The 17,361-nt window shown below is 35.2% G+C and overlaps 2 protein-coding genes across 2 annotated transcripts; both read right to left on the reverse strand.

The window, feature by feature from the left end:
* Positions 1–11,055: 11,055 nt before the first annotated feature.
* Positions 11,056–11,905, reverse strand: LOC131641284 (uncharacterized). The gene is made up of 3 exons (XM_058911588.1): positions 11,834–11,905; positions 11,385–11,735; positions 11,056–11,301 (listed from the first exon to the last, which is right to left on the reverse strand). Exons 1-3 carry the CDS (start codon positions 11,903–11,905, stop codon positions 11,056–11,058), a joined length of 669 nt encoding a protein of 222 aa, XP_058767571.1.
* Positions 11,906–12,909: 1,004 nt separating this feature from the next.
* Positions 12,910–17,351, reverse strand: LOC131641285 (uncharacterized). Its single transcript, XM_058911589.1, has 6 exons — positions 17,176–17,351; positions 16,172–17,088; positions 14,865–16,085; positions 14,536–14,754; positions 13,568–14,425; positions 12,910–13,487 (listed from the first exon to the last, which is right to left on the reverse strand). Exons 1-6 carry the CDS (start codon positions 17,349–17,351, stop codon positions 12,910–12,912), a joined length of 3,969 nt encoding a protein of 1,322 aa, XP_058767572.1.
* Between the last annotated feature and the right edge of the window lie 10 nt (positions 17,352–17,361).

The following is a 17,361-nucleotide window of genomic DNA, read 5'->3' on the forward strand; positions in this document are numbered from 1 at the left end:
CATTCAAGTGTTTTTGATCGCTGAAAGAAATAGTAGGTCGACTGTCACACTTCTTAGCCACAACAAAGGTGCTTGACTTTAACCATTAATATAACCCAGAGTCCAGATGACATTAATATATCTTCATCCAGGGATTTTATAAAAATATCAGCCCACTTATGGTCTCTATCAATAAATTTTAAGTCTAAAATATCCTTCTGAACATAATCTCTGATAAAGTGATGTTATATCTCAATGTGCTTAGCCCTAGAGAGTAAAATGAGATTCTTAGACAAACAAATAGCAGAAGTATTGTCACAAAATATAAGAATGTTACTCTCTTTTACTTAAAAATCTTCTAGTCGACTCTCTTCATCTAGAGGATATGAGTGCTACAACCAGCTTCTACAATGTACTCAGATTCTGATGTTGATAATGCAATGGTTGATTGTCTTTTGCTGGACCATGAAGTTAGATTATCACCCAGAAAGTGACAACTTTCACTGGTGTTTTTTTTATTTCAAGTCAATCTCCAGCAAATTGGCATCACAATAACCTACTAACATGTATTCTAATGATTTCTTATAAACCAAATCAAGGTTAGTAGTACCTCTCAAATATCTAAATATCCTCTTAACAACTGTTAAGTGGGATTCTCTAGGAACTGATTAGAATCTAGCACACAAACATACATTAAACAAGATATCAGGTATATAAGCAATTAAGTATAGGAGGGAACCAATCATTCCTATGTATACTTTTTATTTTACCTCTTTACTTCCCCCGTCTTTTCCTAGAGTGCAAGTTGGATGCATTGGAGTCTTGCCTGGTTTGCTATCAACCATATTGAATTTCTTCACAAGTTCTTTTATATACTTGCTCTAATAGATATAGGTTCCTTTTGGACCTTGATTGATTTGAATTCCCAGAAAGTATTACAATTCTCTTATTATACTCATTTCAAATTCGGCCTGCATAGACTTAGAGAGTTATTGGCTAAGAGTAGCATTAGCAGAACCAAATATGATATCATCAACATAAATATGGACTGTTAAAATATCATTTTTGTATGATTTACGGAAGTTTTGAAAAATAGTTTCAATCTTTCCTCTTGTAAAACTATTTTTCAAAAGAAAGTTGGTAAGTCTTTCATACCAAGCTCTGAAAGCTTGTTTCAAACCATACAATTATTTCTTAAGTTTGTAAACAAAATTAGGGTTTTTATGACTTTCAAATATAGGAGGTTGATGAACATACATTTCTTCTGTTATGTATCCATTCAAAAATGCACTTTTAACATCCATTTGATATAAAACAATATTGTAGTTTACTGCGAAAGATATTAAGAGACGAATGGATTCTAACCTGGCCACTGGTGCAAAGGTTTCAGTATAGTTAATCCCTTCTTGTTGACTATAGCCTTGTGCAACCAGTGTGGCTTTATTCCTTACCACATCTCCTAGCTCATTTGATTTGTTTCTGAAAATCCGTTTGGTTCCAATGACATGTTTTCCTTTGGGTCTTGCCACAAGATTTCATTTTTGGTGAACTAATTTGGTTATTCTTACATCTCTAATATCCATTATGTGTCTAGAAGAGATTCACCAATGGATGTTGGTTCCGTGATAGACACCAAACCTAGATGCATTTCTTCATATTGTCTGAATGAAGATATGGTTTTATAGGTTGTGTATTGTCACCCAGAATTCGTTCTTCAAGATGAGAGGAGCTTTGCTTGTACTTCCTCAGAGATGCTGGTGTGTCACTGACTTCTGGTGCTGATTGATCAGATTCATTTTGTGCACTTCCAGAGTCTTTATCCTCAGAGTCTTTGTCTTCGGAGTTTGAATATATAATTTCCAGATCTGCAAACTTTTCAAATTGCTTTGACTTTTCAGAGTCAAGCTTATCATCAAAATTAATGTGAATTAATTCCTCAACATTTATGGTTTAAGTGTTATATACTTTATAGCCTTTTAAGCGTTCAGAGTATCCTAACATGATACAGTTTTTTAGCTTTAGAATCAAACTTGTTTAAGTTGTCTTTAGTATTGAGTATAATAAAAATACAACCAAATATATGAAAGTAAGAAATGTTTGGCTTTCTGTTCTTCCACAATTCATAAGGAGTCTTATCCAAAATAGGTATTATATAGATCTTGTTCCGAATGTAACATGCAGTATTTATTGCTTCTACCCAAAAGTGCTTTGCAACATTTATTTCATTGATCATGGTTCTGGCCATTTTCTTAGAAAGTGTGATTTTCCTCTCTACAAATCCATTATGTTGAGGAGTTATAGGAAAATAGAAATCATGAGAGATGCCATTATGTTCAAAAAGTTTTTCAAAATCTTTAGTTTCAAATTCACCACCATGATCACTTTTGAATTTAACAATTGTTAAACGTTTTTTCATTTTGCACTTGCGAACAGAAGATAATAAACACAAAATGTGACTCATCCTTGTGTCTTAAGAGTTTTACCCATATTTATTTTCTATAGTCATCTACAATGACTAATCCATACTTCTTGCCACTTACTAAAATATTTTTGACTGGTCCAAGCATATCAATATGCAAGAGTTCCAGAGGCCTAGAGGTGGAAATAACATTCTTAGCTTTAAAAGAGTTTTTAGAAAAATCGCCTTTCTAGCATGCCTCACAAAGAGCATCTGAAGCAAACTTCAGATTTCGAAGGCCTCTGACTAATTTTAGCTTGTTGAGCTTAAAGATTATTCTCATGCTAACATGCCCTAACCGTCTATGCCAGGTCCATTGTTCTCCATTCACTAATATAAGGCATTTAATATTTTGTTTTTCTAAATCAAAAAGTTTTATTTTATAGATGTTGTTTTTCCTCTTACCACTAAAAAGTACAAAGCCATCCTTTTGACTTACAACCTTACAATATATTTGATTAAATATAATGTCATAACCATTGTCACTCAATTGACTTATGGATAGGAAGTTATGCATTAGTCCTTCAACTAACAAAACATTTGTAGAGGGAAGAGAATCGTTACTGATTGTTCCTACACCAATGCTCTTACCCTTCTGATTTCCTCCAAAGCCTATAGAACCTCCAAGCTTAAGTTCGAACTTTTGGAATATATGCCTTCTTTTGGTGTCTCAACTTTGTTACTAAGGATATCTACAACATAAACTAGTGGGAAACCCGAGCGTCCGCACGGGTTCTGGTGTCGGTTTGTGTATCGTTTTGTCAAGAATAAAAAATGAAAATAAAAATAGAATCGATTAAAAAAATTAGAATAGGTTAATGAATTTGTTTTTAAATAAATATATGAAATGGGAAAAAAAAGTTGGTTATTAGTATATATAAGAATGGAAAAAACATGGGTTGATATTAAAAATTTGTAGAAATAAAAATAATGGGATGAGTTTTTAAATATTGTGTTATAAATATTTAAAGAGAGAAAATAAATAATTATAATGTTTATGTAGTCAAAATTAGTGGGACCTATATGTCAAAACTTGGAAAAAAAATTGAAATGCAAAAAGGGCAATAAAAAAAAGCAATATTAGAGTTTATAAAAAATATAGTTGACATCACAAAGTACTAAAGACAAATTTTCCCAATTAGTAATGTATCTGATATAATAGTTGCAACAATTTTGTTTTTGTTAAAAAGGACAAAAATTGTACTACCTTTAATGGGCCAGCATAAAGACATTAGGCTAAATATAGTATTAATGGGCCCAAGACATATACATGCAACAGAAGCACATATAAGGGTTGGAAGGAGAAGTTGAGTTAGATATTTTCCCGAAGAGTTAGGGTTTCTGGACGGTGAGGAAAAGTTTGTCGTCGGAGCAACGATCGTTATTCGCGGTGCAATGACGGATTCCGGACCATATGACATCCCCCAACGGTTAGTTGCATGTATTTATATTGTTCTGATATTGTATTAGTTATGCAGTTTTTGCTTAAATGTGAGCAGCTTTCATGGGTTTATGTTCTTATGAGTCCAATGTTCATCTTTGTCGTTTTAATGTTTCCATATCTTGTTGAAATATCAGGACCAAAGAACAACTTCGAATGGAGGACAGCTGGGAAAGGCTGAAGAGGGAGATTGAGATTCGCCGGGTGTTGGAGCTGATAAGTGTTGTGGGTAAATGGAGGAGAGGTTGGGAGAGAGTCAACCGAAGGAAGTGGGTGGGATGTCTCTGGAAACGCGAGAGTCACTTTAGGCGTGTAATGGGAATTCTCGACAAACGAATTACTTCAATAAAATGGAAGGCAGGATGGCAATCCGCCCACTCTGGAAAAGCTGAAGGCATTGCCGTAGATGAGGTTGTTTTTGGTTCTGGGGGTAGGAAAAGGAAGTCCAGAAGAGACGCCGAATGTAATGTAATTGTATTATCTTCTGACTCCGAAAGGTAAAACCTTGACACGATATATGTTACTTATAAACTATGATTCGAGGTGATACTTATTATAGTTATGTAATAGTCCAGATCAATTAATGTAACTGTTGGACGTATCTAAGTAAAAAGATTACCTTAAGTAGGTAATAAATAAATGTAAAAGTGTTGTGACAATTGTAAAAATGTTTTGATAGAAGATGTTTTTGATGTTCTTTTGGATGTAGGGAAGAACAGCATGGTCAAGAATTTGATAAGTGTAAGAAGAGGCAAATGAGTAAGGAAGGACAAAGTACAATAGTTGAAGAAAGGTATAACTTAGAGTAACTATTTGGTAGTTACAAATCAAAAGTATAATAATAATCTGCCTAATGTGAAATAATTAGGAAGACTGGTTCAATTAGTTTGTTCTTGTTGTAGGGAAGGGACTGTTGGCACAGGATGCAAAAAGGTTGATAACAGGAGAAAGAAGCAATGTGGACCAAGTGGCAGTGTGAAAGAAAGGAGCTCTGACTGGAAAGGAAAAGAAGTAATGGGAGAGGCTGAGGAGGACCACGTTTGTATTTCAACTGATGAGCCAAGGTAGATATATCAATTTCTGTTAAATATTTAGAAGGTAATCCAGAACCAAAGTGAGAACTTAAATGTTTTGATTGATTCTATAAATCATAGAAGGCATTACAGCGTAGATTGTGAAAACCTGTTATGTTATAGTAATAGGGTATAGTTAATTATAGAATAGTTTTAAATGCCTACAATTACATTCAGGAATCATGATGAGTTTGTTGTTATCGAAAAAGAAAAAAGCTGGATCAAGGAGGTCACCAAGCCTGAAACAATGGGGACTCAGGTTATGGTAAGTGATATATTAAAACTCTATATCTGCATGACATTATTTAGATAGTTCTTGTGAGTTCATCCTGTAGCAAATTCTAACTGGAGCAATGTATAATTAATTGTAGCAAATTCCTGCTGATGTAATCACTGGGTGTGAAATGGAAGGCAAGACCAGCATCATGTTGTATGACAAGGACAGACATAAGGGCTATAAATGTGTTCTCAAGAAGAGAGATGGGAAGACTGAAATGTTTCTGTGCAGGGGGTGGTATGAGTTTGCCAAAAGCCAAACCTTCAAGAAAGGTGATATTTTGCAGTTCACCATTAGGTACCCTCCTGTGGAAGAAATTGTTGTCTCTGTTTGCCGTGGGAATCAGTTAAGAATGTGATGCCTGTTAGTTGTGTTTTGTTATTGCAGATTGTGTATTATGTGGTGTGATTCGCAGTGTTATAAGTAATGTTGTTGTAATATTTTGCTGGACAACCAAACATGGAATGTGTGTACTATGGTATATGGTTATTTAAGTAACTTTTGTTGTATTCAGTGTTGTTTACATTTTCTTTCTGGGTTTTGGTTGGCTATATATATATATGTATGGAATGTGGTTATTTAAGTAATTATATTTGTTTTCATTAATAATTTGGAAGGAATGTAAAAGTTGTTATTAAAAGGGTGTTGAAATTTTGGTAAAAAAAAAAACATGACAGAATATTTTATTGGAAAAGTAAATTTGAAAGAATATGTTAAAAATAAGTTTTAGAGATTAGTTTATATGACGAATTAAATGAGATGTATAAGGTAAATATATAAGGTTAGTATTAAGAAAAAATTAGATAGTGTGGAAAATATAAGATTATAGGAAAAATAAATGGTGTGGTTAATACTTATGGATGTAATTTACATTGAATATAAAACTCATTTACAAATAAGAATAATGAAATTATTGGAATATTGATTTATTCAATAAACTGAAATAATTGAAAATGAAATTACATATGAATTAAAAAAACGGGATATATATTAAAGATTAGAAGATATGTTTGAGTAATTGCAAAGAAGGTATAATTGCATTAAAATTTAGAAGATATATTGAGTAAAATTATCATTAAATGTCACACTTAGAAATTTAAAATAGTTTTATAGATATCAAGATATTTGAAAGAAATATATGATTTAGTAATAATAATTAGAAAATAGATAACAAATATCTGAAACAATGCTGAACAGAAAGAGTAGTTATATTTTTTACATCTACAATACAGGGAAAAAAAATAAATAAAAAAAAAGTAACTGTAAGGAAATGAAAAGGTGAAATATAAAGGGAAGTGTTCTATGACATTAGTTACATTTATCTCGAACCATCCATTCAAGTTATTGTTCTTCTTTCCCTAGACCAACCTTCTACAGTGTCCCAAATGGAAGGAGACGCACAAAATCTAAGGCCGGCAACAGCGAAGACTACGAATTCAAGGTATGTTACCGAACTTGATACTGCGAACCCCACTGCATGCACCGTCGTGTCGCACCGTCAACCTATTGTTTACATGAGGTTTGTTCCCAAAGACACTGTTTATGTGTGTTAGTGTCGTAACACATCATTGTTACAGAAAAGACGGTTGATTTCATGTATTAGGTTTTACAGGTTGATTGCATGTTGTGATTCTTAGTTTGGTTTGTGTAGATTTGTATCGTAGACCGTCCACACAGGCTATATAAATTGTTTATTAAAGTATAGTATATGGTAAGATCGTTTTTGACACAGTAATCGTCACGGCGATTGGTAGTTAACGTGTTTTTTTATGCAGAACTGAAGATGGTTGCCGTAGAATGCAACCTTCTGGGAAACGTACGCGGAGTTCCACTCTCAAAGCTATGTTGGAGGAATTAGAACGTGCAAAGAGGGAGAGGAAAGATGCAATGGAGGAGATCACCGGATCGCAGGTGAAAACTGAACCTAGAAGTGAGGATGAACCTCCTGTTGAGAAGTGTATAGGTGGACAGTTGGGGCAAGAAGGAATAGGAGGTTTCCTTAAAGGAAAGGGAATAGGAAATGTAATCGGATCTGGTGTTAGTTCTGAGAGAAACATGTATCATGCAACTCTTTATCGCAGATATTTATCCAGAAGGTTTCAATTTAATTGATTAATTACAATGAACATGAAAAGTATTTGTTAAATTCTGGTTCAACATGTATAAATCAGGAAATAATATGATATTGTTTTGTCTGTGTACCTATGCAGGAGTAATAAACGTGGCAAAGCATTGGCAAATATACATGGAAAGGCTGCATCAGTTGGTAATTGCGAATCATCCGCAAGGTTGGAGAAGAAAGGAAAGGGGAAAGTTATATACTCAGGAAGTGCAGGTGGTGCGACCGATAGGTAATTAAGTTATAAACATGTGTACATACTGCGAGGTTTTATATAACTTTAAAAGTTATGTGTAGTATATGGTGAGGTTTTGTTTTTTAACAGATTTTATCATGTTTACAATTCATGTTCGTTAATTTGATAGCTGTTATGTTTTTCCATGAAGGATTGATGTTGAACCGAATCAAGTGGCTTCTTCCAAGCATAACAAAGATCATAAGGCTGTAAATGAATCAGTCAAGAAGAACCCATCAATGAGAAAACGCAAGGCTGTAGTCGGTTTGTCGAAAGAAATCTTGCATGGTAAGGGGAAGTGTAACATGGTAAATCGTAAAAGTGTCAGATGTGTTCAAGGTGGACCTGGAAGCAAGGACAAAAAGAAGGGCAAGGTTGAAGAGACATATCCTGGACCTGTTGGTGGAATTTCGGCTCGAAAAGAATACTTTACAGTCGTATCTGATAGTGAAAGATTGCACAATGAAGGGTAAACATTTATTGTTTTGTTGTATTAAAATCGGATTCCAAAGTAAATGATTCCCCATGAATTTAGTCAAATTACAGAATGTACACTCCCATTTATGAGGAGGAGGAAGAAGAGTACTGGATACGTGAAGTCATGGATCCAAAGAAGATGTGTACCAATGTTTTGGTAAGTGACTCATTTACGTGAAATTGTATATCCAGCGTAGCAAGTATGATATAGATAAATGTTTATAATTTATGTCCGTTGTGCAGCAATTTCCGGCACATGTAATCAACAGTTGTCTTCGTGGAAGAAAAGGGAGAATAGTTATCTACGATGTAGATAAGGAAGTGCCGTATTACTGCAAGATTAAGAAGAGGGCTTTGAAGAAGGAGATGTACTTGATAGGTGGCTGGTACGATTTTGCAAAGGAAGCAGAACTGAAAGTTGGTGACAAACTGCACTTTGTCATCCGATACCCACCAGTGGATGAAATAATGGTTCATGTTGAGCGTCGCGGTTCGGTGTAACTTTTGGTGATTTATTAATCAGTAGTTTTCAATGCCTTTGTTCAGGCATTTGGTATTATACTCTTAATTAACAGACAATGTTTTTTAGTGTTTGCTGGTTATGACTTAAGAACCTGGCATTTTGTTATTTTGTATTGGTGATTTTATAGTAAGTTTTTTTATTCCAAGTTTTTTTGTGTCCATTGAAGTTAAGTTATGCTTTTCCTGCAATACTTCATATTGCATGGGATTTGGAAAAAGTTTTGATCAGTAGTCTTTAAAATAGTTTTAAGTGTGTGTATATTTAATTAATATATATATATATATATAGCAGATTTTAAACAGCAATTGTAACAACAGGAGAATTATAAATATATTGTTATAGTGTTGAAAGTTGACTAATAGGTTGTGCATGGGAGTTACATTAGGCAGAAGTGTCGAATGTGGATAAACAAATTTTATTATTCCGAATGCCCATTTAACATATTTGACATAGGTTAATGATTAAATAATAATAAATTGGGGTAAAAGAGGGCATAAATGGCCAAAAAATAAATTGGTGTTTTGTTAAAAAAACTTAAAAGTGGTTAATGTTGCAACCGATATAAATTAAAGTACCTTAATGGTTAGTGTTGTAATAGAGACAATAGAGATAATAAGTTATAGCATAAAAAATAAGAAAATGGCATTGTTCCAATAAAAATATTGGGCTTAGGAATCAAATGGGCTTTAGGTCCATGGTATTGATCCATTATCCGCAAAGTATGTATGATGAATAAATATTTAATGCAAATTAGTGCCGAAACATTGTATTCGGCTGCCGTTATTGTAAAACCTGGAACATTTTGACTCTTTCACATTTAGTGTTCATCAAGCTGTAGGAAAATGGCCAGTAATGGTTACGGGAACCCATTTTACGGTCAACGACCAGAAAGGTGAGTAATAAATTGGTCGTTTATTGTTTTCTGCCTAATAAATGTTAGGTTATATTTGTTGGAAAAGTTCAGCAACAAAACTGGTTGCATAAATAACTGGTTCTAAACTATAAAATAATAATGTAGGTCACTTCGATCACTTGAAGCTGAGGCCAGATGGAGAAGAATGAAGATCGATAAAGAGATGGAATTGTTCGTCCAGAACAGGTCGGTTGAAAGCGAAAAGGAAATGGCATCGGAACTGGGTAACAGGGTTGTTGGTTCTTCTGGTACCAAAAGGAGAAATGAAGTGGGTAACTCAAGTGAGGACACGAAGATTGTGAAAAAAGAATGTGAGTGGGTTGACTGTGTAGTTGATGTCGAGGATGCAAAGGTGAGTGCGATTGAAAAGGGTGAGTTCCCAAAAGAAGATCGGGTTTCGAAGAAAATGAAAAGTGTGATAGGTGGTGGGACTGAGTTTTCAAAAGAAGATAGGGTTTCGAAGAAAATGAAAAGTGTGATAGGTAGTGGGTCAGCATGTATTTCCATATCCTCAGACAATGACAGGTTTTGTTTAACATTTTTTTCATTAATCTTATACATGTAAAAGTTATAGTATGGAAAAAAAAGCTTCTTATGTAACTGTTTTTTATTAACAGTTCGGAAGATGAAGATGAGTTGAAAGAAAAAATAGTTGGAAGGACCACAACATACCATGTATGGAAATTGAAATTAAAGTGTGGGGAAACAGTTAGAAAACATCTGTTGGTGAGTTGGTCATTTTAGAAAAATATCACACATTAGTAATAACAATTAGTTGGGCCATGAAATTATTGAGTTACAATTATGTTGTATTCTGCAGGAAATCCCTCACAAAGTTGTTGGGATGGATTTATTGAAGGACGATCAGGTGCTACAGATTCACGATGTTGATACAGGAAAACACTATGCTTGTGAAGTCCACCTTGCAGAGATGAACAATAAGGTTGTTAGGTTCATAGGACGTGGGTGGTATGAGTTTGCCAATGAGAGGGAACTCAAAAAAGGAGACAAGCTGGTTTTTGCCGTTCGCAGTCCTCGTGCATCAAGAATAGTGGTTACTGTTGTGAATCGTTGAAAGTTGGTTTCGGATATCATGAGTTACTCTGTTTAAATGTCATTTTGGTGTGCAAAACTAATGAAGGTTGTGTCTTGCATAGCTTGTTGCTGAACCTTTTTTGTCTAAGTAATAGAAGCATTTATGAAGTTAGGTTTATGTTAATTATGGTAAATGTAATATTGCTGCCTGTTTTGTAATATACATTGAATCAAATCCTACTGCAAGTTTTATGTGTTATAACTTGATATACCCTCTTGTAGTTGAAATTTTGGCATGTTTGCACATGTACGTGTATGAAAAAAATTTATATTAGTGAGTTATTATATTGGTATAAATCTGTAAATTGGGTAATTTAATGTTTAGATTATATATTTAGTATTAATTAGTAAAACCCAATAGTAACTAATAGTATGCGATTATAATAATGTTAAGCGCAAACGATAATTTGTTTGTGAAAATAAAATGCAAATATTGTAACATGGAATTAAGACAAATATGATTAATCAATGGATTTTATATACATGACATTTTTTATTTGGACACCTGACATCAAATCTAAACCTAATAGTGTCACCAACTTTAAACATATTGGTTTGACAGAATTCTTCCCAGTCGGGTCCTAACTTTGTCGGGTACGTAGTGTTTATGTATGCCAAATTCAGGATTGTCCTCGTACCATTATCACAGCACAAGTTGAGACAGTTGTAGTTGTAATCTTTTAAAAGTGCAGCAAAGTCTTCATCCAATCTCTGTAGATAGCAGGAACCAGGAAAATCAAAGCATTAGAACTAAAAAAAGTTGTAAGAAACTGTAAAAAACAAATTCTTCTTACCAATTTGGTTTGACATAGTTCAACATTTGTTAGACCGAGGTCGAAAACCATAATGTTGTTTGCTCCCCAAAACCTGCTATGGTAAAAGGGCAATTGCTCGATATCCTCTATATTTTTTATGTTGAGGATGCTAAAATTGTCATCCATATAGTAACCCACCTCAAGAACGGCATTGGAGGGGCAATTATAAAAATCTTCAACGTCTTTCCATCCACTAATTATAAGTGGATGAATTTCATCTTTGTTATAAATGAGGACGTGATGCACTCCTTGGTTGTTGAGGATGGTCCATGTTTTAGTTATGTTGTTGCCAAAACGACATATAAATTTGGGATCAATTTCTGCAAATTTCTGCCAATTAATATAGAAGTTATTAAAGAATGCAAAAATAGGTGTCTTAGGAAGCTATTAAATAATGCAAAAGCACTAAAATAAACATAAGTTGAAACCTGTTCAGATAACTTTGCTATCGTGAAGGAGTATTCCAATTCATTGTGAGAAAGTTTTCCCATCAAAGCCATGTGAAATTTCTTCTGGTTGTTGTTGGGGTAGAAAAGGAGATTTTACTGTGTTTGATTTATGTTCACAAGTTGAGGGACCATATATATAGAGAAAAGCATAGTATACCAAAGATGAATAGTACCCCTAAGTATTGTTAAATATTGTGCATAGGATTCCATATAAAATAGTGCATGGGACCCTAATAATGTAAATATAGTGCAACCCATTGCATGTGAAAAGTGGTAGGACCTGATATGCAGGAGATAAGGAATATATTCTATTAGCATGTGATATGTGGTGGGCCTCTTTGCCTAGAAGTTGCCGTAAAGAAAAGTAAAAAACTTCCTGGGAGAATATATTCCAACAGGGACGTGACCATGTGATGCCAAAGTAGAGTCCCAGATGAAAGTAAATTTCGGACAAAGAAATGATGCATTATTGAAATAGTTATGTTAAAGAAGAAACCGGATTCTACACACAAGTGGAAGAAAACAGTACAATAAAGAACTGGTGTTCAGATAATGGAAAAAAGCAATATGGAATTTGTCTAAGATGAAGGCTAAAGCATTGCTATGGCGTGAATCATTAAAAATCATATTGCATTCTCAGGTAAAACATTCATATTGTTGCGATTATGATGGGTTGGTTTCTGTGAATATGAAATGGATATTGATTGTAGTTGCATAGTAAAAAATTAGACTTTATGTTTCATTTTTTTCATCTTTGTAGGTTTTGGTAGGGTTACAAAATTTGGAGTAATTGAGTTTTTTACTGCAAATAAAGAGAAGTGATACAATAATGTTTGCAATGATACTTTGACAGACAAAATTAAATAGTCAAGCGTTGGTGTTAAAGTTGGATGGGTTCCTCTGAACTTCGGTTGATCTGCACAGGAAGGTATGTTTTATTAGAATGCAAAATTAGGACATTTAGAGGGTATAAAAACGACAGTTTGTACAGGTTAGAAAATTTTATCAACAAATATTGAGAACTATTAACTGGCAAAAAGACATATACGTACCGTCTATATGTTGTTAAAAACCTCCTTATATACAACATTACATGTTGAAAGCTTTGGGATGTTTTTATCATCATGTATCAATATCTTGATACCTCTTTTAGTTGTAACTCGTGAAACGGCAACATAAATCTGTCCATGTGTGAAAACATCTCGAGGTATATAGAGTCCAACCCAATCCAACGATTGGCCTTGAGATTTGTTAATGGTCATGGCGTAGGCTACAATAACAGGAAATTGTCGTCTTGATAACTTGAATGGCCAAGGTGATTGAGACGGGGACATATCCATTCGCGGGATGTATATAACTTTCCCATTATTGTTATCACCCATCAATTTGGCCTCAAGCACATGAGCAGCCATATTAGTTATTATAAGCCTTGTCCCATTACACAGACCTTGGGATTGATCAATGTTTCGCATAAGCATGATTGGTGTTCCAACCTTTAGCTTTAAGTGATGGTTGGGTAGGCCAGAAGTTCTTAAGGAGCTGAGGAATTCTGGGCTAAGGACCTGAAGAATATTGCTGTCATGGATTTCTGATCGATCCACTGAGTTAGAGCTGTAGTAATCTCTTATTTCCCCTATAAAACTATCCATTAGGAAAGACATAACAATATAAAGTGGAAGCAAGATCGTGTATATAAGTAAAGCAGAGCTATACCTGGCATAATGGCAAGGATATGGTCATTGATATTGTCAACAATGTCCAAAGTGGAAGCAAGAATGGCCCTATTTTTTAGATAATCAGTCGATTGGTAACAATTTAAGAAATCAGGATACGTACTCTCCACTATAGCTTGAATAGGGTCATCGAAGTCTGTAATTAAAAGTTTGGGTGGTATGTCAATGTTAGCATAACCGTCGTTAGGTTCAGAAATTCGTCCCTCTCCTATCTTTAAAAGCCAATCAGAGAAATCCGCAATTTCCTTTTTATCTTGCTCAGTTGGTCCGGAGGATAGACGCATGTTTTTGGTCAAATTCAATACTTTAACATAATGCCAAATATAGGAAGCGTTAATTGTTGAATGGACAATGTCTGAACGACTTCCTCCAGGTACAACGGGTAATATCTGACGAAAATCCCCACCAAAAATCACAACCTTGCCTCCGAAAATAGTATCGGAGTTACCGTAATTACTCATGACATCCTTCAAAGTCCTGTCCAGCGTTTCAAAACAATATTTGTGTGCCATTGGGGCCTCGTCCCATATAATCAGCTTTGCCTCCCTTAGAAGACCAGCGCTAGGGTCATTGAAATTAATTTTGCAAGTCGAGTTCTCAACACATGGAACTGGCAACTTGAACTTGGAATGAGCTGTACGACCCCCTGGCAACAAAAGAGATGCTATCCCACTTGTTGCAACAGTTAGACAAATCTCATGCTTAGATCTCAATGCACTTGCAAGTGTTCTCCACATATATGTCTTACCGGTTCCGCCGTAACCGTGCAGGAAGAAGACACCACCTTGTTGTTTGTTGACGGTATCCATGATTTGGTCGAAAATCTTCCTCTGTTCGTCTTGTAAAGATCATAATAAGAAATAGTATATAATTAGATAGTTATTGGCATATTTTGACATAAGCATGTAAAATAGTAATAAGAAATATGTTAAACTTTGATTTTATTACCAGTGAGACACTTGAATAGCTTATCAAATTCCGCCTTCATGTCCTGGATATTGTATTGTCTTTCATCATAAATAAGTCGGTTTCCCAGTTGTTGAATAACATAGTCATTCGGATAAGGTATGGGCTTGAAATCATGCAGGGTGCGATGGTTAAGTTGCAGCATTTTTTCAATCTCTATCAATGTCAGCTGCTTGATTGCATCATCCGGTAATGTCAAATCTGTGGTTTGTAGTAAGAAGGCATCGTTACGTTGTAGTAAGATCACAACAATATGATACATTACGTGGTAGTTAAGAATATAAATAGCATGTGACGACAAAGTTCTGTACATGGATTGTTGGCAATTTGTTTTTGTTCGTACAAGAGACCATCGGCTAATAGAATCCATGATTCCTTCCATACACGGGCAGGACGGTTTACAGCACCTGATAAAAGCATAACAACAAACAGCTTTCTAAGATAATGACCTGTCACCCAAGCGCTTGCCTCCTTTAACGCACATATGTATTCTCGATCGTCATCTAAGAATCCCATAGCAAAGCATGCTTCTCTAAAGGTGTCATATTGTGTTTCACCGACCCTCCTGATATCTTCATAGCAAGTTGGGCCCTTAGCCACCGTCAACATCATCCTCAAATAGAAAAGTTCACCGGTTGTCGGTGGAACCCACACCAAACGTCCGATAGTGAACCCTCTTTTACGTGGCTTCCACATTCTGTTTCTCTTAACATAAACAAACTTTGTAACAAATTCACCATATGTCAATGACCGGGCTTCCGCATATGTTGCATTTGCTACAAGCCAAGACGTGAACATGGATTCTGTTACGCTTGCACTTTCTAATACATGCTCCATTTGTTCACAATCTTTATAATAGACAACCTTTTCACCGATGAGATGGAAAAACATTCGCTCAACAGCAGGTTTCCTTCCATGAACCTTGTATGAAAATATTCGCCAACACGCCTCACTCGGAGAAACATACCTACAATCGAGATATTGTTTGATCTCATCTACACATTCATGTTGTTGTCCGGTGTTTGCCTTAGAAGCAACCACACTTGCACCAATTCTGTCATATCCTTTGTGAATGTATTTGAATAGATACTTGATAGAAGTGCATTGGTTACACCATTCCATATTAATATGTGCTTGATATTTCAACAATAACCGAGTGTTATAGGGGACAACATTTCTATTATCCAACTTGATATTATTTTTGGTAATGACATGGGTGTTTGATCTTCTTCTATATAATGGATAACCTTCAGCATTAACAACCGTATCTTCGATGAAATTTTTTGGATAATATTTAGAACATTGCCGATTTCTCATACAGCGTGAATCAGGCCGCGAAAGACCGCACAGTCCATGAATCATATGGGATTTCACCAGTGCGTATAAAGCAGGATGAATTTCAGGATCAGGAATCTCCGCGCAAATTATGTTATCAATGTCGGACGGAGTTGGATACTTGCTTTGGGGGTGCAAGAAGATCAAAATGTGTGCATGGGGTAAGCCTCGCTTTTGAAACTCAATTGTATACATAACTGCATATGTTAGTCATAAAGAACTGGTAAATGTGAATAATAAAGAAGAGTTAATAGTTAGAAACTTAATGGTGTGGAAAACTTACATGCCATAACTTTTCCAAGAATATGTTTTCTTGTTAGGTCAACCATAAGCTCTTTAAACTTGATGTTGAAAACTTTAGCAACAATGTCTGGCCTATCATGGGGTTTTAAGTTTTTCGGGGACAGCAACCGGGTAATCTCAGGCCAATTTGGGTTGCATGTGAACGTGATAAACAAATCTGGGAACCCCAATCTGCTTGAAATGGCCATACCATCGAAGTACAGTTGATCCATGTACCGTTTGCTTCCCACAAAAGAAGAAGGTAGAACAACACGTTTACCTTGTTTGTTACCTGGATTCTTTTCTCCCTGGTCACACCTTTGTTGCAAATTATTGTATTTTCTGACCCTTAACTTTGATTGATTATTTCGCAGCCAATTGAGACGTTCTGATTCCATCATAGCGTAACCATCAACCAAAAATTGTTGAAAAAGTTTCCTTGAGTACAATAATGTTTTAGGTTCATCTGTGCGTTCTTGGAGACGAAAACACAGCCAATCCTTGATAGATTGCCTATTCTTCCTTGTAACAGTTGTCTCATCTCGATACTTGTGAAGGATATTATTCCGGTAACCGTCTTCACCGTAGCAAAAAATCAATGGGTATTGATATGAAAGATAACTTGGATTGAATTCATCAATTCTTTGTAATTTACCACTCCGGTATTGGACCACAAGGTCTCTCATTTCACCTGTGTCAACATCTCCAACAATAAGGGCAGCAACCTCCGCAACAGTCGGCATATTATACACACGACCATCGTCATGTCTATCACTGATAAGTTTCAGCCTTAATTCGACGTATGGATTGGCCTTAAACATATCACGTGCCATTCTAAATGCTTTCACAAGAACATTGTTATCATCCAACATCCTCTTTAACTTAGCTACAATAGCTGTTTCAATAGATGTATTGTCCCTGAAAAATATAATAGCAAACATGGCATTATTCGTTTAAGCAATAGGTAAAACAGAAAGGTAAATGTTGGAATAGAATCCTCATTACTTGAAACAACGCATTCTATTTGTAATTTCGTGGTCAGTGTCGTAAATGTACAATTGGGCATATTGTGGAAGTGCACCCTGCGGTGGTACAAGACTGCCTATCCGGTGACATGTTTGACCGTGAAGGCGCATCGTTGGAGGACCTCCTCCCTTGGGAATGGTGGTGTCAAATTTCATCCCCGGAGAT

This window comes from Vicia villosa, unplaced genomic scaffold (assembly GCF_029867415.1).
Source record: "Vicia villosa cultivar HV-30 ecotype Madison, WI unplaced genomic scaffold, Vvil1.0 ctg.003613F_1_1, whole genome shotgun sequence".
Lineage (NCBI taxonomy): Eukaryota > Viridiplantae > Streptophyta > Magnoliopsida > Fabales > Fabaceae > Vicia > Vicia villosa.

Bases quoted from the DNA above. Each gene is read 5' to 3' on its own strand.
- LOC131641285 (XM_058911589.1), bottom strand. From the start codon at position 17,351: ATGAAATTTGACACCACCATTCCCAAGGGAGGAGGTCCTCCAACGATG. The intron at 14,755-14,864 runs GTACAGAACTTT...TACAAACCACAG, and splicing joins ACAAATTGCCAACAATCCAT to ATTTGACATTACCGGATGAT. The intron at 13,488-13,567 runs GTATAGCTCTGC...ATAGTTTTATAG, and splicing joins TATCCTTGCCATTATGCCAG to GGGAAATAAGAGATTACTAC.
- LOC131641284 (XM_058911588.1), bottom strand. From the start codon at position 11,905: ATGGCTTTGATGGGAAAACTTTCTCACAATGAATTGGAATACTCCTTC. The intron at 11,736-11,833 runs GTTTCAACTTAT...ATTAATTGGCAG, and splicing joins TAGCAAAGTTATCTGAACAG to AAATTTGCAGAAATTGATCC. The intron at 11,302-11,384 runs GTAAGAAGAATT...TGCTATCTACAG, and splicing joins AACTATGTCAAACCAAATTG to AGATTGGATGAAGACTTTGC.